The sequence below is a fragment of the Solenopsis invicta genome, chromosome 1, assembly GCF_016802725.1.
Source record: "Solenopsis invicta isolate M01_SB chromosome 1, UNIL_Sinv_3.0, whole genome shotgun sequence".
Classification (NCBI taxonomy): domain Eukaryota; kingdom Metazoa; phylum Arthropoda; class Insecta; order Hymenoptera; family Formicidae; genus Solenopsis; species Solenopsis invicta.
In genome coordinates, this window is record NC_052664.1 from 11,864,254 (window position 1) to 11,891,234 (window position 26,981).

At 27.3% G+C, this 26,981-nt stretch overlaps 2 protein-coding genes across 10 annotated transcripts in view; both read left to right on the top strand.

Annotated features, from left to right (window-relative positions):
- Window positions 1–6,553: 6,553 nt before the first annotated feature.
- The window catches only part of LOC105193391 (putative nuclease HARBI1), a 44,353-nt gene continuing 23,925 nt past the window's right edge, over window positions 6,554–26,981 (top strand). For 7 of the 9 annotated variants that reach the window (XR_005574175.1, XR_005574178.1, XR_005574177.1 and 4 more), the window contains exons 1-3: window positions 12,885–12,947; window positions 14,784–14,935; window positions 16,645–16,893. The gene's annotated coding sequence lies outside the window, so the exon portion shown is untranslated. Of the gene's footprint in view, window positions 6,689–8,674; window positions 8,994–12,884; window positions 12,948–14,783; window positions 14,936–16,644; window positions 16,894–26,981 lie in introns of those variants that run through there. The other 2 variants (XR_005574180.1, XR_005574181.1) reach the window with 2 other exon arrangements.
- Window positions 20,424–26,596, top strand: LOC120356980. The gene has a single exon (XM_039446085.1). The coding sequence runs from the start codon at window positions 24,552–24,554 to the stop codon at window positions 25,026–25,028; it is 477 nt and encodes a 158-aa protein (XP_039302019.1). The 5' UTR covers window positions 20,424–24,551; the 3' UTR covers window positions 25,029–26,596.

Sequence of the window (26,981 nt, forward strand, 5' to 3'; positions counted from 1 at the left end):
TAGAATTAAATATTCAGTGTGTCATAAAATATACGTACATATAAATGTCGTTTGTAAAGTTATACTTTATTGTGAATTTATTTAATACGTATTAATATTTAATACTAGTATATAATCATAAGTTAATTATTAACATCATTGAAATCATGTCTTCCGTTATATAAGTTTATATTGCAACCGCTGGCATTTTCTGGCCTTATAAAAAATGTACATTTACAGGCACAGATCACTGCTCTAAATTAGGCGCAGCAGCCAAGAGTAATGGCTAAATTTCGTGGCGATTACAGGAACATCGACGACTGGCACTACCAAGCTGAGGAGGCTGGAACAGGCAGCCGAGATGCCAAGTACAAAGGAAGCGGTGCCAGAAGCGACCGTGGCGACGGAACATATTTCAAAAGTATTGGAATCGATTGTAGAACTGGCGCAAGTAACAACAACGCCGCAGCCAGAGACGAGCTAAAATAAGAAATATATGTAATATACATAACGGACAGTCGAATAAGCATGTAATTATTATTATTAGTTTTTTTATTTTATTTTACTTTGCTCAAACACGGACCGCGTTAACTATTACGCTGAAGTTAAAGTTATTTCCCAGTCAACACAATTTGTAACTGCTATATAATTTGGGTATACAGTTTATATAACAAATATTTCATAATATTTTTATCATAGCTACTTTTATTTACTATTATTAAATTAATTTCATTTTGAGGAATAAAGCAATATTTATATTTAATTATTTAATAATATAATATAATGTCATCCTCTAAATGACGCCGTACAAAATTTTAACAGAACAATATTGAAATTTGATTTAATAAATGAATTTTAGATGGTAAAACGTGTTGAGAAATGCAAAGACGTACAAATTTTTTTTTTTTGACGTCGTTTGGAAGCTGGTATTATATAATTATATATAAATATATATAATTGTTTGTGACAAAAAATTTTGTACCGTGTAATACATAGAGAAGAAGATGATATTATGGCTCCCGCTACTATATTTACACACTATTTCGTTTTTTTAAATTGTATTATAATATAATATTGTAATATGATCGGCAGTAAAACTTGTTTATACAAAATATTAAAGTTATTTATCTGCTAGTGAAACAAGAGTAAATTTCTTTCACAACATCTGCCTCCTGAAGCGAGTCTTTTCTGAAAGCTGTACCAGCCTCCAATCATTGGCACTTTACGCTCAGGCTGAGCAAATATCTTACCAAACACTATTGATTTAAGAGGAATTAATATTACAAAAAATTTTATTTAAAAAAATAACTTTTAAATGAACATTATCTTGAGATAAAATAGAGCATAAAAAATGTATTTAAAAAATATATGGAACCTGAAGTAAGTCTAGATATAATAATGTTGTTGTTATTTTGATGTATTAACTTAAGAATAGAACTTTGGTATGGAAAAAGAGTTAAATCTCTAAAAGATTATATTCTGGTAGGAAGACAACCTAATACTACAGCTATTACATCTAGCGTTATTGCTGCTTTTATTGGTGGAGGTCTTTTCTCTATATAGTCATGTCACATACCCACTATTAGAGGTTATTTGAGATAATAGTACATATGTAGTTATTAATGTATTTATCTTTGCATATATACCAGCTCTGCGTATACAAGAATTCTTAGGTAAAATATCCATTGCTGAAATCATGGGAGAATCGTATAGTTTATCTATTAGAATTATAACAATAAGTTCTATTTTTTCTCGCATTAATAGTTACTGTACAAATCATAGTACTTTATTCTTTCCAATATATTTTCTTGTTGGCATTAAGGAACTATATGCAACTTTAAGTAGACATTGCAAATAATAGCGTAGAAAGGTTATAGTAGCTATATAGATAATTTACTAAATTTATCAAAATTTGAAGCAAATAAAATGATATTTGAAATGAATTTTTATAATTTTAAACACATAATAGACGAAATTCTAGATGATTTAGGTTTGTAAACAAAAAAAAGGCTATTACATTAAACTATTTAGCAGATGCTAAAGAATATTTAATTTGTGATAAAGGTAGAATAAAACTATTCAATCTTATATCAAATTCAATAAAATACTCTAAATCAGAACTAATTAAAATTAGAGTAAAAAAATATTGTCAAGGAATTGAATTATATGTTAAAGATAAAGGCATAGGTATACCTGAACATGAATTACAAAAGATATTTGATCCTTTTGAAAAATAAGTAGTAAAACTAAAATTAAAGCTAGTGGAATTGGTTTTAGGTTTAAATTTATACAAGCAAATAATAATAAGCTATCATGGATAATATTGGCAGAAAACAAAGAAGGGGGTGGATAAATTTATATTTATTTAGATTACTGTTCAAACAACTTAAGGGAGGATTTAATACCTCATTTCATACAGAGAATGAGATTTTCGGCTTAGAAAAAGAATGTTCAACTCTTGATATATCAATCACCACCAAATAGAAGTTAGTAAAGAAAAATTAATAGTTGATGATGATTTGCTTGCTCTAAAAGCTTTTCTATTATTTTTAAATCCTAAACATTATAATGCTACTAGCTAGTAGATGAAAGTATAATGATGCAATCAAATTAATCCAAATTACATTCAGAAAAATATTCAGCATTATTCTTTGATATCATGATACCAGATAAAAGTAGCGAAGATGTATTAAGAGAGCTAGAGTTTATTATTAAGCAATATGGAATACCTGTAAGTCGGGAATTAATTAAGAGAGCAACAAACGGTTCTACGATCTGAGCAAAAACTAATTATATAATAAAAATAAATTATATAATAAATAAAGATAAACAATAAAGATAATACATGAATATTTTACTAAAAATATTTTTATCAGTATAATTAAAGTAGATGAAAATTAAATGCCCGTAGAATAGGACAAATTAATTTAAACAATATGAAAATGAATTCTTATTTTAACAAATTAGATGAAGATATATGTTGTGCATATCATCTGTTATATATATATTTTGTTTGTATCAGAAAATATTTGATAATACTAAATATTTTTAACGAACTAATCTCAAATATAAATATTTATATAACGGATTTGTGAGACTGCAGACTAAGAAACTCTACATTAATAGGATGAAAAATTAATATTTATTAGTCTAATTAGACAAATAATATAATGAACAAAATGTTCGACCTTTACTTTGTCATTAACATTTTTCTTTATTATATTATACATTTTAATTTTTATTTACTATGAAATTTTAAATTAATCTTATTTTTGTATTCCAAATTTGTTTTAAATATACGAGCTTTATCACAATTATATATAAATTTTCATAGCGATACATTTTGGAACGCACTCACCTGTTTTTACGTCACCCACCTGTTTCACCCGGCTCAAGGACCCATGTGGTTTTTCCACTCTCTTGGGATAGACAGAGTGACAATGTGAACGACCCACCTGATGTTCGGTAGGGGCACTCTAAAGAAATCTGAACGTTTTTAAGATACCTAGGAGCATCCGGGTGGGGAATCTGAACGCATTTCGTTTGATACCGAGAGATGTCGCCAAGGCTAGGTGGAGGATAAATAAATTTTTTTAAATGGAGTGCCTTATTTTTGATTACAGAATGTAATCTTTGGAGTAGAGCATTTAAAGAGTTAATGAGAAGGTTGTCGTAGTTATAAAAAACTAGAGAGAAAACTGGAGAAAATTTGAAAAAAATAGCGAGCAACTAGATATAAAAGGATCTCAATTGTACATTTTTCAAATTGTAACATTACATTTGTTTATATAGATTATACGTAAAAAAAAAACAGTAATTCTAGAGCCCTAAGTTAGTTGCTTGTCATCGCTAGAATTTTGTAATATAAATATTGTATAATTTGACAATCGGTTAATTCATAATGATTTATCGAAATTGTTAATTTCTTGGCATTCACACGCAAGATAAAAGCGGGAGAATGCAGGCGCTGTCTTTACGATGGCTTATACTTACACGAATACATAATAGCGTATCTCGGATTCCCGAAGCACCTTAATTATATTTGTATATTATCATCGCGCCTTTATAATCAGTACAACAAGTACAATGCACTCCCAAAGATATCCGAAAGAAAATCCCTGAAAGAAGCATTTTTTCGCCCCACGTTCCCCGCGGAACGTTAAACTGAATGGCGATGCGTCGGTGCATTATTTATTGCAACTGTGCGCGGCTTACAAGTTAGCTCGCATGGTTGCAAATTCCGCCATCTTGCATTTCCGGTGCAACGAGCTCGTGGTGTGATCGTTGCCAAGCGGATATGCAAGACGATCGAAGTAGCTAATAAGGCTACAACACGTTATTTGCATTATTCATTACTTGCATTATTCGTTATTCATATTATTGGCTATTATTTGTTATTTGCATTATTCGTTATTTGTACTTTAAACATTATTTATCATTTGTATTATTCATTATTCATATTATTAACTGTTATTTGTTATTGGCGTTATTCATTGTTTGCATTATTCATTATTTGCATTATTCGTTATTTGAATCATAGACATTATTTATTATTCGCGTTATTCATTATTTATCATACTTTATTTGCATTATTTTTATTTGCAATATTCTTTTTTTCTCATTATCTGCATGTTAATTTCTTTTTTCATTGTTGCTATTATATCCAATAAAAGATTAAAAAAAATAAACTTTTATAATATCTCTATATTCTCACTTCATTTTTATCGGCTTTATACGGCTGATTTCTAAAGTGCGAATAAATTTATAGAAACGCTACAAAAATTACGTTTATTTTCACTTTTAATTTAGAGATACATTTATGGTTACAGTTATTAAAGACATAATAAAATAATTAATAAAATAAAATAAAAAATAGAAAGTACATAAATAAAGTAGTAAAATGAATAAAAAAATAAGTTAAGTAATAAGTTAAATAATAAAATTAAATAATAAATAAAATAATAAGATAAATGAAAAACAATAAATTGAATTGCTGATTCAAATAAAATTTTATTTACAAAATTTTATTTATAATTTTTATTTGTATTATGTAAATAACGAATAATAAATAAGACTTTATTTACGAATAATAAATACATTTCTATTCAAATAAAAATTTTATTCAAAATTATTTTATTTGAGATAGACGAATAAATTTTTGTTTAAATAAAAAATTATCTTTTAATCATAAATAAAATTTTATTCAAACATATTTTTATTTGAGATAAACAAATAAATTTTTATTCAAATAAAAAGTTATTTATTATTCGTAAATAAAATTTTATTTGTTATTCATTATTCTTTATTCAAAAAATTGTCCATCTCTACCTATGGATGGTTTTTGGAACATCGTGTCTTGGTTCTCAGGTAGAGAGATTAAAAGAAGAGACTATACTTTCTGTGGTACCTGTGGGTCGATAGTGCCGCTTGTCTAATTGTGAGTATTGTGCCTTTGCTTGGACTCGCCATCCAAAGAATTTTAGAGTGAGAATCACATAGAGAGAGAGTGAGAGAGGACAGGAAGATGGAACCTGTTTCCCTTTTTTCTCGTTCGATGCTTGTTCCAGCAGCAGATTTGTTATCGCAATTACAAGCAAAAATCGTTATAGGCAACTTAGCCAATCGAAAGCATTTCACCCTTATGAAAAAATATATTGCCGAAAAAATTACATATAAAAATCACACACAGAATCTGCCATTTTCTATGTGTAACTTTTTTGGTAGTAATACTTTTTTATAACGGCAGTAAAGGATGAAAACTTTTCTAAAACGGTTCTGTATCATGAGCTTAAATCATAAACAATAAATTTTAGACCAGGTTACTTTAAGAGCAATAAATTCAAGAGGCATTTTAACATCAAAATCAGCACGGCAATTAATTTATTTTATATACTTTACTTTATACGTTACGCTAGCATTGTACATTCATTCAATCCATTGCTAATCAATATTTTTAATATCTCTTTGCAGTATTTTAGAGCAATTAATTAGTAAAAAATTTTAATGTATTTGTTTTTTTGTTTACTATACTTTATATTTTTTTTCCGGAGTTGGAACTAGCGTAACGTTAAATCAGTACCGCCACTTTTAATTTTAATTGCCAGCGAATAAGTAACTATAAATTTGGGACTAGGGTAATAAATTAGCAATAAATGAGTCATTAATTGTGCCATATCCCCAACTTTTTTTAATGATGGGGGAGCTAGCTTTACAAAGGTAGAAAAAGCAGTGCGTGGAAGAACGAGAACACATTACGTATCCTCAAAAAATTATTAAACTAATTTTAATAAATTGATATTAAATTAATGTAAAATTAATATAAAATTCATATAAAACTAATAATTTGATATAAAATCGTTTGATTAAATTAATAGAAAACTGTACGGGAAGGAAAGAGAAACAGAAACCATGAATTGCGGTTTCCTCGTCAACAAGCCCTTGCTTGTACCTGCAGCCCCCTCCCCCCTTGCATCCCTCGTCGTCAAGCCCCTGCCAGTTACCTGCAGCCTTCCCCCTACCTCTCTCGCGGTTCTTGCTCTCTATATAAATTCCGTTACCAAGGAAGAAGGCACAGTCTTTTGCTTTATACATGTTCTGTGATCTAGTGAGTGTTAGCACAGTATAAAGGCACAGTATAAAGGCACAGTATAAATAAAAGTTATACCGTGGGCGTTAGGCTGTTTTATTTTCTGTTATCTCTGGATTGGGGGTAAGTAAATTTATATTCTGTATACACATAATATGGGGGAGAGTGGGGTAAATTGGACCAATTTACAGTTCATGCTCTATATAAAGCGCAAATAAAATCCGATGGTAAACAAAAGATGCCGTTGGAAAGATTCATCCAGATAATTTAATTCCTTTCATTTTTGCTTCAGAACATTTTAACGTATTTCTCACTTGTGTTGAATTATAATAGAAAATATAAAAACATTTTTTCCAATCCAACCACATCTTATACATAACTTAATAAGCATCTTATACATAACTTAATAATATTACTCTAATTAAGTTTTTCTTATATTTCAAGGTAGTACTCTTTAGTGAAAAATCATATCTTATAAACCTGAAACCAGCTTGTAGAAGAAAGAGAAAAAAATCCATTATTATTTGCCCCGCCTCTCCCTTACCTACAGTTTCAGAGGGAAATATCTTAAGAATTTGTTCTGAAATAGCTTTGGCTATTTTGTTTATATCATGTTGTACAAATTATATATTAAGGAGTGTTATATAATAACTATTGGTTAACACAACAATTTGTTTTGATCTCGATATAAGCGTAATACGAATGGCGTGTATAATAAAAATATGTGTGTATTACTCTATAGTTAAGAAATGAATCTAAAACTTTATTTAGCTTACTTATATAAATTAAAATTTTAAAGATTTAGAATAAATAATTAAGAAATAATTTATTAATAATTAAAATTTTAGTTTAAAAAAATATTGAAAAGATTTTATTAGAGTTTATTAAAAAATTTTGAATAATATGAAAATTGAAAATTATTTATAGTTAGTAAAAAAAAAAATAAATAAAAACATTGAAAAAATTAAAAAATTAAAATATTAAATTTTTATCGGTAAACAAAATTAAGTTTTTCAGTTCATTTTTATTAATTTATATTAATAATAAAACATTATTGTATAAAAATATATTTAATCTAAGTTTTTAAGTATTATTTACTTATAAACATAAATTTGAATGTACTAAAAAGATTATTGAAGAAAAAAGAATTTATTCCCACTTAGATAAATATTAAATTTATTTTATTATATATTAGAAAAATATTTATAAATCATTTACACTTATAGAAATATTAAATATTTTATTATACATTAAAATAATATTTATAGGTAAATCATTCATATTTATAAGAATATTAAATATTTTATTATACATTAGATTAATATTTATAAATCATTTATATTTATAAAAATATTAAATATTTTATTATATATTAAAATAATAATATTCATAATTTATTTAAATTATAAAAGTATTAAGAATTTTATCATCATTAAAATATTTAAATACAAATTAAATAAAATGTTAATAATATAATATTTTTAGTAAATAAAAATTAAACTTATAAAAGTAAATTTTTATTCAAAAAATTTATTTTGTAATTATAATGTAAATAGTTTTAAAAGTTTTATTTAAAAAATTAAAAAATTAAAATAAAAAAAAATTAATATTTATATTAATTAAATTATTTATGAGAGTAATAAATAGTAATTCATAAAAAAATAATATATTTAATGCCAGCAACTGCAATTAAGCTATGGTTATAAATAAATTAATAATAATTTATAAATGATTAAGATTTTTAATTGATAATTTAACATTAATTTTGTATGAAATATTAAAATTTATAAATATTATTTATGTAAAGTTTATAAGGTTTTGGAAAGTTATGTTATTAAATTAGGATTAGCTATCCTATTATATTAATTAAGATAATATAAATTAAAGATTAAGTATAATTATGGAAATTTAAATAATTTTAAAAATAGTGAGAAGAATTTGTTAAGTAATTGATAATCTACGGTAGAAGGTAACTGATATAAATTTTATCTAATGTTGTTGTTAAAGAGTATGCTGTTTCCGAAAATTTTTGAATTGGGAGTAAAGGTCATTTTATTCATTTGTAACACAAAAATAACTGTATAAATAAAAATCAGCTTTGTCGATATTGGTCGCAAATTTGTGTCATTACCTCTTGGACTAATCTTCTCGCGATAAGATTATCAAACGGATAGCAGCGATAAAGGTCCGACCGCGAATTCACGTCGGGTCGCTAGCGGATTCGAGAGTAGTATGCTCCGAAATGGCGGAAATAGGTGAACGTGTTATTGTGACACATGGAGATGGATGTAACGACGAACTACGCGATTAATTTTCACAAAATCTGCGAGAAAGAGTGAAAGAGATCGCGGGTACAAATCTTTACCTCAGGTCGATGAGCGGTGGAAAGAAGGATTTAGCAAATTTCGTGGGATTTACCAACGAATTCGTAAGCGATCACTCGATCTCGTGTCTAAATAAATGATATTGTAATTATAATAAAATCATATTATAATTTTATTATTATAATAAAAAAAGATTTAATAATAAATTTAATAAATTGAAATTTAAATAAAATATGTACAAATTGCTCGTCGTTTTTATTAATTAATATAAGTAAAAAAATTATAACAAAGTAAGTGTATAGGAATATGTATACAACATATACGCATACGCACACGCAAACAATTTATATTACTTCAGAATTTAAAAAGAGAGACAGCCGGTAACGAACAGAACGATATGAAAAGATGTTTAGTACTGAAGGGTTTGAATGAGTTTGAGAGTAAACTACCAAAAGTAAATGTCTAAGAGTCTCTAATTAGAAATGAAGATTATATACAAAATATTAAAAAAAAAATAGTTTTTTATACATTTCACTCTTCATTTAATTTCATAAATAAAAATCCAACGGTGGTTAAGGTCTGTGAGCGTGGTGGCCAATTAATGACATTGTGAAATTAAAACTATCTCAGAAATTATTAGAAATAAAATACATGTGTATATAAACATTCTTTTTCTTTTTGCTTAAAATAACCGATGTTATCACCTACTAAAATTCAATTTAATTGTTGTAATTATATAAATTTGAATTATATGAGCATGCAATAAGATAATCGTGTATAAATTGTGAGTATTTATAAGTATATACAGGGTGATTATTAATAAATGTCCCCACTTTTTACCATAGGAGCACCAACGGATATGTATTTCTAACATATTATTATATTAGAAATTACACATGCGTACTCCTATGGTAAAAAGTAGGGACATTCATTAATAATCACCCTGTATAATAAGAAATTTATATATAATTATACGTATACATAAATAAAACAATATACAAAATTATTATATATAGTTATTTAGCGTATACATATATTATATATATTTTTTAGATTATATTACTATAAATATTTTATAAACAAAATTTGTGTCTACTCTACTAGAGATATCTACTATAAAGAGATTGTTCTTCAAATAATTACACCCAAACATTTGTGAAAGTATTTATATGAATTATCTGATGTTCTCGCAAAAATTAGAAAATTTAGATTCGATATATAGAACTTTTGTAAAAACAACGTATTCCACTAAATTTCCCTTGCGAGCAATCAGCATTTAATTCTGATTATGACCATCTTATTTGAAAAATCTCCGTTTTATTGAAAAGGCGCAGTAGTAAGACAATTTTTCTGTCGATACAACTTTCTGAATACTTTTGCACACTTTTTGCAAGCAATTACCAAATTGATTATTAGCATTACCAAATTTAGTTATACTTACTAAATATTTAAAAAAATTAAAATTATTTTTAGTTATATTAACTAAATATATAATTGGCATTATTTCGTGTAACATTTGGTAGCTATCACCAAAGTTTTTTAGTGAACTAGAACAACACAAGCGCGCGCTATTTATTTAATTTTATGTTTACATATAACTAAATATAAATAATAAGATAAGAATTTAAAAAATTATATATTCATGATTAAGAATAATAGAGTTTCTGATGACAAATGACAGATTATGTTCTTGATGACAGATTATAAATAAATAATAAATAAATATAAAAATAGAATATGATTTGTTTTATTATTACTCTATGGAATCAGCAGATACTGTTTTTTAAATGTTTTTAAAATATTTATTCTTCATTATAACGTTTTTTTAATAATAATAAATATTTAAAAAACACATTTAAAAAATATTGATTCTTGATAGAGTAAATGACTCGATAAACAGCAGCCTTGAAATTCTAGTATTGAACTTTATCAGATTCTCAAAAATTAAAAATTAATTGTTATTGCTTGTATAAACAATTCATTGCTCTGCATTGTTGGAGAGTTTAGTTCATCATCAATGCTACTACACGAAAATCAAGTGAGCAAATACTCACTCTTATCAAGAGGCGCGGTCGCGTCTCGTGCCAATTCAAAAAAAAAAGCGAGAAAGACCGATCAAGAGGCGCGGTCGCGTCTCGTGCCAATTCAAAAAAAAAGCGAGAAAGACCGAAGCCTCTTTTACGCGAGTCAGCGAGTTCAAGCATAACGAGATTATTAGATCTCAGCAACGGCTGAACCGATCAAGTTCAAAGTCGTCTCATTCGATAGCTTGGGAAAAATTGCATATGTAAAAGTGTTTTTATTTTTTCTCTCCGTGCCGTACAAGCGGAGATATCGCGATGCAAATTCTAATCTTTACATTTTTCTGTAAGATACGTCTCCTTGGTCGTCGCCCTCAGGAATTCTCCCTTTCACATTTTCGACACAGTGTGGCGCTCGCTACTACACTATCAGCATCTATGCGGTCACGTGATGCGTCATGTGATGTGCATCACGTGACCGCGATCATGATTACGCGTATGACAGGTTTCCTAACCTGTAACCTGAATCGTCAATAATATCTCGGTTTGCGGGGCAAACGACACATTTTTCTGCCGAATTCTTTGCGTGGTGCAAAAATGCGTTGAATAAGCCTATTATTAATGAATATGTGCAGATAAAAATATATATTTTGCATTAACTAGAGTCAATATTATTATATATTATACTCCTACGAGTGCTACGTATAAAATTTTTCGAGTGTTATAAGAAGATGTGATTTACAAAGTGCACATGAATATGGTAATGAAACGAGGTTAATTAGATCGGATGCACCTTATTAAATCTATTTTTATCTTGCTATCTTTCTCCAATGCATATTTACCTTTCACAGCAAAAATGTAGTTTGCTTTCTCGGGTTTGCCTCTAAGTCATGCTTTTTTAATTCTAGCCTTAATGTAAATGTATATTTTTAATCAATTGACGTTTGAAACAAGTATCAAATAATTGAATAAAAATGATTCCAATGCCTGGTGTACGTGTAATTTTACAAGTTGAGTCTTAGAGGCCTCAACGCTGCGTGTACTTTCTGGTTTAAGAAATTTGTAATTGGATTAATTAATAAGTAAGGCAAGTACATTTTGAATCCTGTTTATTAAAAAAGTTAATAAAGTAAGTGTAACTTTTACAATGTATATAGAGTTACTAAAAACTAGTTAAAATAATACATGATATTAAATATGCTCGCTGTGTTACAAAATGAATTATCTTTTATAAGAAAAAATATCTTTTATAAGACGCTCAGAAATATTATTAAATATCAGGTAACAGCGAGATTAATAACATATTATTTATTTACAATTAACATTTATTTTGTAACACAGCGAGCATATTTAATATCATGTATTATTTTAACTAGTTTAGTGAACTCAATATATATATTGTAAGAGCTACACTTAACTTTATTAACTTTAATAAACAGGATTCAAAATGTACTTACCATACTTATTAATTAATCTAGTTACAAATTTCTAAAACCAGAGAGAATACGCAGCGTTGAGACCTCTGAGACTCAACTTGTAAAATTACACATATTTTTATATCTTTATTCAATCATGTGACACTTGTTTCAAACGTCAATTCATTCAAAATATACATTTACATTATGCTAGAGTTAAAAAAGTATAACTTAGAGGTAGACCTGAGAAAAAGCAAACCACATTTTTGGTGGAAAAAATATGCATTGGAGAAAGATAGAAAGATAAAAATAAATTTAATAAGGCTCATGCAATCTAATTAGCTATGTTTCATTATCATATTCATATGCACTTTGTCAATCATATCTTATGACACTTGAAAAAGTTTATACGTAGCATTCGTAGGAGTATAATATAATATTGACTCTAATTAATGCAAAATATATATTTTTAACTGCATATATATATTAATAATACACTTATTCAACACGTTTTTGTACGAGACAAACGAATTCGGCTGAAAAAAGTGCATAATATATAATCTTGTCTATACAAGAGACATATTATTTATTGTGGATGGGAGTTGAGGTTAATTATATTCACGTAAGCAGTTTTTGATTTGCTTGGTGTGTATATATATATATATATATATATATATACTATATATATATATATATATATATATATATATATATATGTATGTATGTATGTATGTATGTATGTATGTATGTATGTATGTATGTATGTATGTATGTATGTATGTATGTATGTATATATTGCGTGTGTGTGTGTGTACACACACACATTATAATCTTACTTGTAAGTTGAAATCAAGGCATCACAAAAAATAAATATATTGCTTAACACTACAAAAACGCGTGATATCAGTACAAAATTACCTTTTCAAAAAAAGGTAAAAAAAGGTGCCAATTTAGTGTGCGCGCGCACCTTATCTATAATTTTTTTTAAAAACTCAAGTGGTACTATTTTTTAATTCAACTTAAATGTATTTTTTCCAAAAAATGTATGAAATCTTTAAATTGCGCCAATTATAAAGAGAATATATTGCTGTTTGAAATAACTGTTGTAATACTTTTAACGAATAAAATGCAAGTGATAGTATATTTATTTTTTAAGTAAAACCCAAGTAGCGGTATCTTTAATTCTTTTTTAAATAAAATTCAAGTGATACTGTGTGTGTGTATTTTTATTGAAACATTTTTCTGTTCTAACCTAAGTGGATGTACTTAATTTAAAAAAGTTTCAATGAAATATGTAACATTTAATCTCAAAGAATTAAACAGAAATGAGAATGTTTTATTAAAATAAAAAATTTTTAAACTACAAAAAATTGGCGCTGCTAAATGTCTAACTATAATCTAAATAAAATGTTGTAAAACAGCAGTGCCAATTTTTGTAGTTTAAAAATTTTTTATTTTAATAAAACATTCTCATTTAATGTTTAATTCTTTGAGATTAAATGTTACATATTTCATTGAAACTTTTTTAAATTAAGTACATCCACTTAGGTTAGAACAGAAAAATGTTTCAATAAAAATACACACAGTATCACTTGAATTTTATTTAAAAAAGAATTAAAGATACCGCTACTTGGGTTTTACTTAAAAAATAAATATACTATCACTTGCATTTTATTCGTTAAAAGTAGTACAACAGTTATTTCAAACAGCAATATATTCTCTTTATAATTGGCGCAATTTAAAGATTTCATACATTTTTTGGAAAAAATACATTTAAGTTGAATTAAAAAATAGTACCACTTGAGTTTTAAAAAAAAATTATAGATAAGGTGCGCGCGCACACACATAAATTGGCACCTTTTTTTTACCTTTTTTTGAAAAGGTAATTTTGTACTGATCAACTTACATCAAAGCATTTTCTGATTAGTCATTTCAATTCCCACTGTCAAGTGGGCCCCACTTTTTTCTTGTTTGGAAACCACGATATTAGTTTCATCCCCGTTAGCATTCGTGCATATCGCTGCAACGATTATATCATAATCGATTTGCCAGTTTGATTATTGTTATCTTATGTCTTACATTTATTTTATCCTGACTTTACTGGTTATGTAACTCTTGTACAGTACAGTTTATATAAGTATCAAAACTAAAAAGAAGAAAGATGTCGTTACACCTCGCCGATATTACAGATTTCTTAACCTAAATAGTCATCAATTTAACAATTTCGATTTACAGGCAGACACTTTTCTGCCTTTTTTTCGTTTCGTAAAATCACATTAAGTCTCAATTTATCAATATCGGAAGTGAGGTTCTTAAAGTGAATAATTATTGTAATTTTATATATATTATAATATAATAAAATGAATTGCACTTGTATAGTTTATATAATGCACAAGAATATTATGTAAGTACATACAGTTTTGTTTTAGTATTTAATATTATTTTGTTATATGTATAGGAACAAATGTTTACATTGAAACGTCTTGTATAGAGAAATTACATGAAGTCGATAAAGACAATGGGATATTAGACCAAGGTGTTTACATATAATTCAATAATAAAATGCAAGGTGCTACTTATTATAAGATAGAACAACTGCAATAATGTTATGTAAGTATAACACGTTATTTTGTTTATTTTGTTATATAAAAACAAATGTTTACATTGAATTAATATCTTATATAGTTAAATTACATAATAATATAATATAAAAAGAATATTTAAATTATAATAATTTCAATATAAAATATAAACATAGACAATATAAGAATTAAAAAAAACCATATAATTTTCATTGTTTATTATAAAAGCTAAATCTTCCATCCTAAAACTTACATTGATTTTACATAAATTACATTGTATACATAAAATTATTTATTTTGATTTTTTTTTTTTTTATTAAAATGTTTAGGTTGCAATTGGAAGATTTTAGTATGATTATATAAAAATAATAATATAAAAAAAAATTAATTAAAAATTAAAGATAGTATATTACATGATGATCAATTATTGTAGTATGATTTCATAAAATCTTAATTATTGTAATATGTTAAATAATATTAAAATAAATTAATAAACTATTTCTCATTTTTATTTTGTTTGGAAAGGAACTTTTGGAAATTTTTGATATGTTGTTTAATAATTATTATTTAATTTTTATAATAATTTAAATAGTAATTATAAACTTCTACATGTGTGAATAGTAATGTTTTATAATATAACATAACTATTAGCAAATAGTCTTGAATAATAATTATATTTGTTTTAAATAGTAATTCAATAATAATATTTATGTTTCTAATAGTAATGAATAATAATATATTATAATTTTATACATTTCAATAGTTCTTTTCTATTTAAAACTAAATGTGAGAAATACATACTACATAAAGAAAAATTTGTTATATTATATTGTTACAATATTTATTAGATGGTTATTATACAAATTATTTAATATTTAAGAAATCATTTAAATTTAAACAATTAATATAATATAGAACAAATGGTGAAAAATTTACGACATCGCAAAATTTATATAAAAAACTTTCAAACTTGTTAGTATAGTAGAATAAGTCTTTTTGTTATTTTTAATTATTTTTATTTTTTTTATTTTTATAACTTATGTTTTCGTATTTATTTTATTATTATATAAACATATGTTTATATTAAATTAACATTTTGTACAGAGAAATTACATCTATATTGATTATTTTCATATTATACTTACATTTTATATTATGTTTATTCATACAAATCTTTTTCATGTGGATTGCAATTTGAAGATTTTAGAATAATTACACAGAAATAATATACAACATATAATTATAACATATTATTAACATATTATTTTTTAAATAATATACAACATAACTATAACTATTAGCAAATAGTTTTGAATAGTAATTATATTTATTTTAAATAGTAATTGAATAATAAAGTATTTATGTTTTCAATAGTAATTAATAATACTGTATCATAATTTTATATATGATATTTCAATATTTCCTTTCTATATGAATCTAAATGTAAGAAATACGTATATAAAGAAAAAGTTGCTGTATTGTATTGTTACAATATTTATTATTATATATCTAATTAATACACAAGTTATTTAATATTTAAGTAACTATTTAAACTATTAATACAAAATAAATGGGGAATGAATGCACAAAATCGTAAAATTTATATCACACTTTCAAGCATGTAGAATAATAAGTCTTTTTATAATAACATTTACTTTTTCTTGTTATTTTTATTCAATTTTTTTTTCTTATTTTGTTCCTGTAAAAAGAAATATTATTGTTATTATTATTTTCCAGATTGTTTTAATTTTTTCAAAATGTGAATATTAATTAAAGAAAGAAGTAGAAAACTCGACTTGAGATGGCTACCAGAAAGATAATTTGAAAGATAACTTGTCATCCGCATATATTCCAGGAGGGAAATCAAAATTGATTAAATAAGTTTAAAAGAAGAAAAGGAAGAAAAAGAAAAAGAAAAGAAAAAGAAGAAGAAGGCATTATGGCTACGATCAACAATATGATTACTCATATTATTTCTGTCATTAGGTAATGTATTTTAACAATTGTTTATAGAGTTATTCATTTAATAGCCCACTTTTAATATTGTTAATATATTAATACATAATAATTGATAATTGTTATAAGGGATTTTTATTTTTAAGTTTTTTCAATTTTTTTTAAATATATTTTTAACCATTAATTACACATATTTTTTATTATTTTTGAACTTGAGTGTATTATCATACGAATATACCTATACATACATTTGAATGCTTTTTTGTTATTTAACTTTTTATTCGACTATATATTTCAAATTATACAATAACATGGAATCAAAATAATACTGAAATAGTATTATTAAATTGTCAATAAATTGAAAATTAAGGATTAATTAGAGTATATCGTAATTATTAATTTGCAAGTTTAAACAATTTATTTTCTTCTAACAATGTAAAACATTTTGATTCCATTTAGAGTCTTCTTTAAATACATAATTAGTTTACAAAGTATTTCTATATGTGGAGGCAAAACATTCTACATTGTTAGAAAGAAATAAATTGTTTAAACTTGCGCATTAATAACCGTAATATACTCTTAATAGTCCTTTCTTTATTGAATATAATAGAATTTTGTTAATGTGATTTTTTAAACTAAATTTTTATTAAAAATTTTTTTTTGATAAATCCATTAACATTCTAGATAGCAGTATTTAGAAACATTACATCATTTTATATTGTTGTTTAATGTTAAACAGGGATAAAATAATATTGCTAATAAAACTTTTATTGGTATTTTTAATTTTTGAACGTGAAAAATTCTAAATAATGGAAAATTAAAATATATAGAATTTTGTAACAAGATAATGTATTTCTTTTAAACTGAATTAATTTTTAAAAATTATTATTATGGATATATTACAACCACTTTTTTTCTTCCACCGATTATACAGTACATTAGATTTTTATAAACCACATGTCTTACATAATAAATATTTCATTATTTTGAGTTTAGAATCTGTCAAACAACATTTTGATGAATATAATTGTTTATGTTTTAATAGAAAATATTAGATATAAACAAAGTTATTTAATAAAATAAAATTGGATATCATATTATCCTCTTCTTTAATAATTTTTACATATATTATCTATTGTAGTACATTGTCATTCTCTAATGATCTTTTTTTGAAGGGGACGGTTAACTTTTATAATTTTTTAAAATGATAAACGTTCATATAAAGATTTAATATTTTTTATGATTTGCACCAAAAAATATGGTGGATCAATTGTAAAATATATATTTATAAAACTAAAACAGTACTATAAATTTTAATTATTAAAATTTTTTTTATTTTGATCAAGTATTACATTGTATGAAAACATGAGATTTAATAAAGTTTTGTAATCAATAAATTAATTAAAAATATTAAGAAAAAGAAAATGTTCGAATAAAAATATTATAAACAACAAAGTAAGAAAAGGCTTCAAAAAATATAAATATAAATATAAATACAAAGTTGCCTATAGAGCCGACACTGGGTGTTGGTGTGTAAATATGTATTTGACAATTAGTTACAATATACGTTTCGATCCGACATTAGGATCATCTTCAGTAAAGCGAGTAAATTGCGATAATTAACATCGAAAGCTCATCCAGGATCAATGTCGAGTTGAGGAGACGTGTATGGTCCGAGTCGTTACATAAATTTTGACCGTCATAACGGAAACGAATGAATCTGAGTGAACGGGCAATTGGCTGCGTCTGAACAGAGCGGGGTCCGAGCCGTTACATAAATTTTTGAGTATTTGACCGTCGTACTAGTTCGGGAAAAAACGCAAATTGATTGACAATAGAAAAAATATTATAATTAATTATATAATAAATAAAAAGTTGAAAACTTAAAAAGTTTATTAAAGTTAGTAAACAGTTAAAAAGTAAATAATAAAAATTAAAATAATGTTTAATATATGTACATAATTTTATTATATTTATTTTAAAACACCAAATTCGTGCGTGTACGGAGTGGAAACATGAAAATGACATCCCTACAATGGATTGTAAGTAAACGCATTTTAGATTATTAAATGTATTAATAGATCAAAATCAAATTAACAAATCTGTGTTTTTTTAGGAAGAAAACAACTCGTACGCTTTTATCAAATAGACTGTATGTATTATTTTAAATTAGTATTTATATATTTTTTTTGAGGACATACAACGACTCAAAACACTGAAGTGTACGGAGTGGAAATGTGAAAATAGCATCATTATAATGGATTGTAAGTAAACGCATTTCAGAATACGCATTTTATTCAATGTATAAATAGATCCAAATCAAATTTTTAATAAATCTTTGTTTCTTTTTTTAGGGAAAACAACCTGTACGTTTTCATCAAACAGACTACATGTATTACTTTAAATTAATATTTATATTTCTTTTTTAATATAATTTTAAATAATCCTTTTTATATAGTTTTTGTTAACATATTAAATAATTATTTAATTTCGAAACATCGTAAATGTAATAAATAAAATCTATTATTAAAAAATTTATAAATATTTTACCTGATTGTAATAACCCAATTTTTTCAATTTTGCTTTTTTTAACCAGATCCAAATTACAATATTTTTTTTGGTAAAATCCGTTATATGTATTTCTAATTTATTATTGCCGTCAGTTAGAGAACTATACCTAATCATTTAAAATTTCTAATGGTATTTCTAAAGTTTTGAAAGGAGGAAAATTCTAAATCAAAATTTTAAACAATAAAAAATTAATTAATTAATTAATTTTGTACCAAAGTAATGTGTTTTTTGAAAATAAAAAATTAACTTTAAAAAATTGTTTTTTATGGATAATCATATTACAATCATTTTTTTTCTTCCATTAATTTTACAGTATATTAGATTTTTATAAAACACATCCTAAGTAATAAATTTTTTATTATTTTGAGTCTAAAATCAGTCAAACAGCACTTTGACAAATATATTCGTATAAAAAGTATCAATTTAAAAATATTAGTTATAAATAAAATTATATTCAATAAAATGGAAATGGGTGCTATATTACCTTCTTCACTTTGACAAATATATTCATAAAAAAATTTAAATTTGAAAATATTAGTTATAAATAAAGTTATTCAATAAAATGGAAATGGATGCCATATTACTTTCTTCTCATCTAATTATTTTTACATATATTACCTGTTGTGATACATTTACATTTTCTAATGATCTTTTTCTGGAAAAAAAACAGTTAACACTTATAATTTTTGCTAATGGTAAACGTTCATTCAGAGATTTAATATGTTCGATATTTTGTACCAAAAAATATGGTGGATCAACTGTAAAGTAAATATTTATAAAATTAAAATATTAATTTTATTTAATAAAATTTTTTTATTTTTATTAAGTACTATCATATAAAAAAAATTTGGTATATTCAATAAAATTTTGTAATTAATAAATCAATTAAAAATATTAAGAAAAAAATGTTCGAATAAAAATGTTTTAATTACATAAATTGAAAAATTTCAATAAATCAATTATAAATTTTTCTTTATAGAATATAATATTAAATTAAAATAAATTTATATTTATTATGATAAAATAAAATTTTAAATGATTACTCAATTTTCAAATATTATAGTAAATGTAATAAATAAAATCTGTTATTAAAAAATTATTTTACCATGTTGTAATACTCCAACTATTTCAATTTTACATCCTTTAACTAAATCTAAATCTAAATATTTTTTTTCATTAAAATTCATAATATGTATTTCTAATTTAACATTGTCATCAGTTAGGGAATCACATCCAATCATTTTATTCAATCTATTATTATGGATGGCTGCAAAATTGGTTTTTATATACTCTTCAATCGCTAAAAAATATATGTTAATTAGTAGGATAAAGATTATATATATAATATGTACAAAAAGAATAGTGTTGTAAAATTGATCTAAGATATCAAATTAAAAATTCTTTATTTATAACTACATATATAATAATTATATAATTATATAATTATATTATGAAAAAAATATGAAAAATGAAAACATGAAATAATATTTTACAATTTTTTCCTTTCTATAACAAATATAATTAATAATAAATTAATAAAATTTTACAAAAGACTTACTGACATAAGTTGAAGTATTTAATAATTCTGAAAATTTAACTTGTTGTGGTGAGTTCAACGTAACATTAGATATATTATATTTTCCCAAGGTACATAATATAGTATTAGATTGAATTAATAATTCATACGGAACGTTGCCATTATTAAACTGCAAAATTTTTGTGTACGTGCTTGTGCACCATCTAAACGTATAATTTATAAATAAATATTTTAATTAATTTAGATATAAAAAATATTTCTTATTAATGTGTATTTACAATAATTAAATATTTAGTTGTTATTTTTTGTTATGACAATATTAAGTATAAAAGTATAAAGTATATTAAGTATAAAAAAAATATTTACGTGATTTGAGCGTATATAAGATTCAATATGATTGATTTCCTCATTCCATACAACACGGACTCGTCTGCCCGATCCGTTATTTAAGTAAAATTTAAAAAATTTGTATTGCTGGTTTGAACCCACATAACGTGGAGTCTCGATCCTATCTACGTAACCAATGATTTCGTTATATAAAGTTTATTTTTAAATTATCAATTTTATAAACTTAATTATTTAATACTTGGAAATATAATATATTATTTTTAATTTATTAATTTTATAGCTAGTTTTTTCCCTTTTTAAACCGTATTTGAATTCTATTTTTATTATTTAAGGTAATAGTTTTGGAACCAAAGGGTATAGCGGAATAAGAAAAGTGATTTTGGGCCCCGCGCGTAATCAATCGTTATATAGAGCAAAATATCTACCTAGATAAAAGAAAATTTTGTGTCAAGTTTCATTTTAAGACTCACAATTTTGAAATATCGCAAGAAATGTGATTTTTCATTAATATTTTTTTTCTCCGTTAAATTTAAATTAATCTATACAAAAAAAATAATAGTTATAAAGGATATCCATATACATAAACTCTAATTTTTTTGTCATTCTGTGCTAAAAATTCTGTTTTTAAAAAATCTAGAATTTTTGAAATCGCATTGTCTTTTGATATAAAATAATGACTATTTCTAAAAAAATTCAGTGGATGAGTCATGTGACATATTATATTCAAGATTTTTTTCAGATTTTTGAATTTAATGAAACGTGTCAAAAAAAAAAAAAAAAATAAAAACTGATTTTTTAAATTATTTTTTTATCTTAAGTACTGTATAACATTCTTAAACTCATTTATTCCTATATTATTTTATTTATTATCAAACTCATTTATTTTTATATTATTTTATTTAAAGGCGTTAGTAACATGTTCCGCATTTGATTACTCGCGGCATGTGAAGCCATTTTGTATTAACCAGCGCCTCTAGATTCTAAGGGAAACGACGCTATATAGCAAGAGTAAAGTGAGCGCGCTCTCTCTCTCCAGCGCCATCTTCCGTGTAATGCACATCGACATTGTCGAGCCAACAATCTTTTTGTAAGAAAAGTAATGTTCAAATATATGTTTTTTAAGCTAATGATTGCAGTAGCATTACTCATTTATGTACATTTTGGTCCTTCGAGCCGGATCTTTCGGCAAATTGCGAGGATTGCGGGCTCGAGTACGACGTCGGTGTGCAACTATGAGGTTAGATGTACTTCGATGCGACTATTGCGACAACGAACTGTAAGTCTGTTCCGTACAAAGCGTAAAAATTATTCGTTTTTAGAAGTTGACTCACTGTACTTCTCATTACTTAGAAGTCAATTCACTGTACTTCTCGTTATTTGAAAGTCAACTCACTGTATTTTTTTACGAAAGCCAACTCGTGTGCTTCAGTTTGTGAGTGCATAATTATTGTCACCTCACTTTCAATCGATATACGCGATCATTGTTTACGATGTCCTCGGAAGCGTTAATAAAAAAGCGAGGCACCGTAAAGGCAAGGTTAACTACATTTCATACGTTTTGAAAAAGACTAAAACCGATCCGTTTAAAGCTTGAGAGTTATCATTGAGGTTAGAACGCGCCAAAAAAATATTATCCGAGTTTGAAGAGGTTCAGCAACAGATCGAGAAAATCACCGACGTTGATAACGATGAGCGTACAAAATTCGAAGACAATTTTTTTACGATCATTACGTTGGCAAGAGAATTAGCGGCTAGATTACGACCGAGTTCGTCACGAGGACCATCTGTCGCACCGATGACCACGACCGATATAGCGACACATGCAAATTCATTACTTAAATTGCCGAATATAAAACTTTTGAAATTCATTGGTGAGTACGACCAATGGGTTACCTTTCGCGAAAGATTTGAAGCCATTATTGATGGCTAACACGAATTTAACGAAAATTCAGAAGTTTTATTATTTACAGTCGGCGGTGAAAGGTCGTGCAGCACAGTGTTTTTAGTCTCTAAGTTTATCAAACAAAAATTACGACGCGGCGTGGAGACTATTAAAGACACGATTTGAAAATAAAAGACTTATAGTGCATCATCATATACAAGCGTTACTTGATTTATCAATAATTTTGAAAGAGTTGTGTATAAGTCTCAGAAAATTAATTGATGATGTATAACAGCACTTATGTGCTTTAACTAAACTCAAACAGCCTGTACATACGTGGGACACGCTGTTAATTCATTTAATTACGCCTAAACTAGATCCCAAATCCAAACGGGAATGGGAATTTAAGCGCGAATTTTTGTCATTACCGATGACGAAATTTCTTGAATAAACAATGTTCCATTATGGAAACATTATTATCATCTAACAAAGAGAAAGACACTGTGCTGCTCGACACAAAATCGTATAAAAAATCCGTAGCTTTAACTGCACAATCAACGAACAAGCAGTGTCCATTACGCAAAAATATTGGTTGTATGCATGTCCATTGTTTCAGAAATTATCGCCACAAGAGCGAGCATGAGAAGCAAACGGCTAAAGGTCTGCTCAAATTGTTTGTGGCTCCATGCCGATCGCAAATGTTTGGTGGTTGTCAACGGTGCAAACGGAGACACAATACTATGTTACATTTTGATACTAATGATAGTTCACGCGTTAAGACGACTAACGTTGAAAAATCGAAATCTTTACAAGCCACGAATGTTAATGTTTCGTCATAGGCAAGCAATACAGTTACAATGTCATATTGCGCTACCAAGGGTGGAATACACGCATTATTATCCACGGCAATTGTTCTTATACGCAACAGTAAGGGTGAGTACCAAGAGTGTCGAGCCTTACTTGATTCGACGTCTCAAAGTCATTTTATGACAAAAGACTTACGAGGACGGTCCAATAAATACTTAGCCTCATCGCCCGATGGTGCCAGTATCGCAAGAAAGATTTACTATCGTGTAGTACATTCTCGTAGACGGCTACTGTCAAAATTTTAGCCGAATCGGACTCGTAGTTTTGTTTTGCTGCGTGTCCGCGGATTTTAGAAAAATGGAAAAAGAGCAATATCGGTCGGTGATTCGATTCTTGTTTTTGGAAGGGAAATCGCGCAGCGAAATCAAAGAATTGAATGTTGTGTACGGTGACTCTTCTCCTTCGATGACGACCATCAAAAATTGGTTTAACGAGTTTCAACATGGTCGCACGTCGGTTTTTGATTAGTCAGGTGCCCCGAAAATGGCTACCACGGAGGATAACGTGACAAAAATTCACGATCTCGTATTGGCAGACCGCCGATTGAAGGTGCACGAGATAGCTGAAACAGTAGGCATCTCAAAAGATCGCGCGGGTCATATCCTGCATGAAATTTTGGGCATGAAAAAGTTATTGGCGCGATGGGTGCCGCGTTTGCTCACTCCGGACAACAAGCGCAACCGTGAGACCACTTCACAGCAGTGTTTGACGCTGTTTAAGCGCAATCCGAAGGAGTTTCTGCGTCATTTTGTGACCGTCGACGAAACATGGATCCACTGGTACACACCAGAGACCAAGGAACAGTCGAAACAGTGGACTTCACCCGGCAAACGTGCTCCAAAGAAGGCGAAGACTGTCGGCCGGAAAGGTGATGGCCACCGTTTTCTGGGATTTACAAGGTGTGATCTACATCGACTACCTGGAGAAGGGCAAAACGGTCACAGGGCTCTACTATGCTGAATTATTGGGCCGATTCGACGCCGAATTACAGAAAAAATGGCCCCATTTGGTAAAGAAAAAAGTGCTCTTCCACCATGACAACGCACCGGCTCACATCTCCGCCGTCGCCACGGCCAAATTGGTCGAATTGCACTACGAACTGCTGCCCCATCTACCGTATTCTCCAGATTTGGCCCCGTGCGACTTTTTTTTTGTTTCTAAACTTGAAAAAGTCACTTGCCGGACAGAAATTTGAGTCGAATGAGGAGGTCGTTGCCGCCACGGAGGCCTACTTTGCAGACCTTGAGAAAACGTATTTTTCAGATGGGTTAAAGAAGTTGGAGCATTGCTGGTCAAGTGTATCGAGCTAAAAGGAGACTATGTTGAAAAATAAATCGCCACTTTTCCAAAATTTTCGTTTTTCTTTTGTAGGCTAAGTACTTATTGGACTGTCCTCGTATGTCAACGGTTGCAATTAAAGACATATAAAACAAATCATTTAATTAACGGTCTTAGTCAGACAAATGTTTCCGTAAACCATAGGGCTATTGCAATGATAAAATCGAAATATAATAATTATCATACAGACATGGTCTGTTTTATAGTAGAGTCTATTACTGGAATGCTGCCACCAGACGAAATTGATGCACGGCAAATTACATTTCCTAAAAATGTCTTTTTAGCAGACCCAAAATACAATATTCCTGCGAGAATTGATTTATTAATTGGCGTTACATTATTCTATAAATTATTACAGGAACAACGCGTAAGGCTAGGTAATAATCAACCGATATTACAGGAAACGAAATTAGGTTGGATTATCGGTGGTCCATTTGCTCCTTGTAAGTCCTCGACTCAATGCATTACGTTGCAGTGTCATTTGTCTATGAACTCACAAATTCAAGAACAGCTCAAACGATTCTGGAAGTTAGAAGAGATCAAGCATTCAATTCCATACACAAAGAAAGAACGACTTTGTGAGAATCATTTTGTCTCAACACATCAATGTGATCAAGACGGTCGATTCATCGTGCAACTACCATTAAAGGACAAGGTTTCTTCGCTTGGAGAATCTCGGGAAATTGCAAAGAAACATCTGAGATCAATTGAAAGAAAGTTAGAGAAAAATCCTGAGTTAAAGAAAGCATATATTAATTTCATACAGGAATACGAGAGACAAGGGACACATGAGCGCGGTGGAGAAGTCCACAGGTGATGATAAAAATGCGAACTACATTCCACATCAGTTGTTAAAGCAACGAGTACTACCACTAAAGTACGTGTGGTTTTTGATGCGTCCTGCAAAACGTCGTCCGGCAAGTCGCTCAATGACATACTGTCAATAGGACCCACGATTCAAAATTCATTATTTGATATCATGTTACGATTCCGGCAACATAGTTATGTTATCACCGGCGATATACATAAGATGTATCGACAGATCTTATTAAATGTCGATCAACGTGATCTGCAGCAAATTTTATGGCGAACAATTTCGGGACAAATCCAAGCATACCGCTTAAACACGGTCACATATGGCTTAGCCAGTGCATCATTTCTTGCAATACGATGTTTACATCAACTAGCAATTGAACATAAACACACGTTACCTGAAGCAAGCGCGGCGATCCTACAAGATTTTTATGTCGATGATTTGATCAAACAGAAATGATTTAAATCAATTAAAAACTTTAAAGGAAGACGTCACAAGGATCTTACGCGATAGAGGCTTTAAGATGCACAAGTAGAATTCGAATAAGAATTTGATCTCCACCGAGGACAACAAAGAGACCTCAGAATCCGTAAACTTTAATAAAGAAGTAAACACATTGGGCATTATATGTAATCCAAAACGAGATATCTTTCAGTATCAAATCAATTTAAAACCGCATTTGTCGAAACTCACCGAGAGAGTTATATTGTCAGTTGCTTTGCAAATATTCGACCCATTAGGATTGAGTGGACCAATAACCG

Bases quoted from the DNA above. Each gene is read 5' to 3' on its own strand.
- LOC120356980 (XM_039446085.1), top strand. From the start codon at position 24,552: ATGGCTACCACGGAGGATAACGTGACAAAAATTCACGATCTCGTATTG.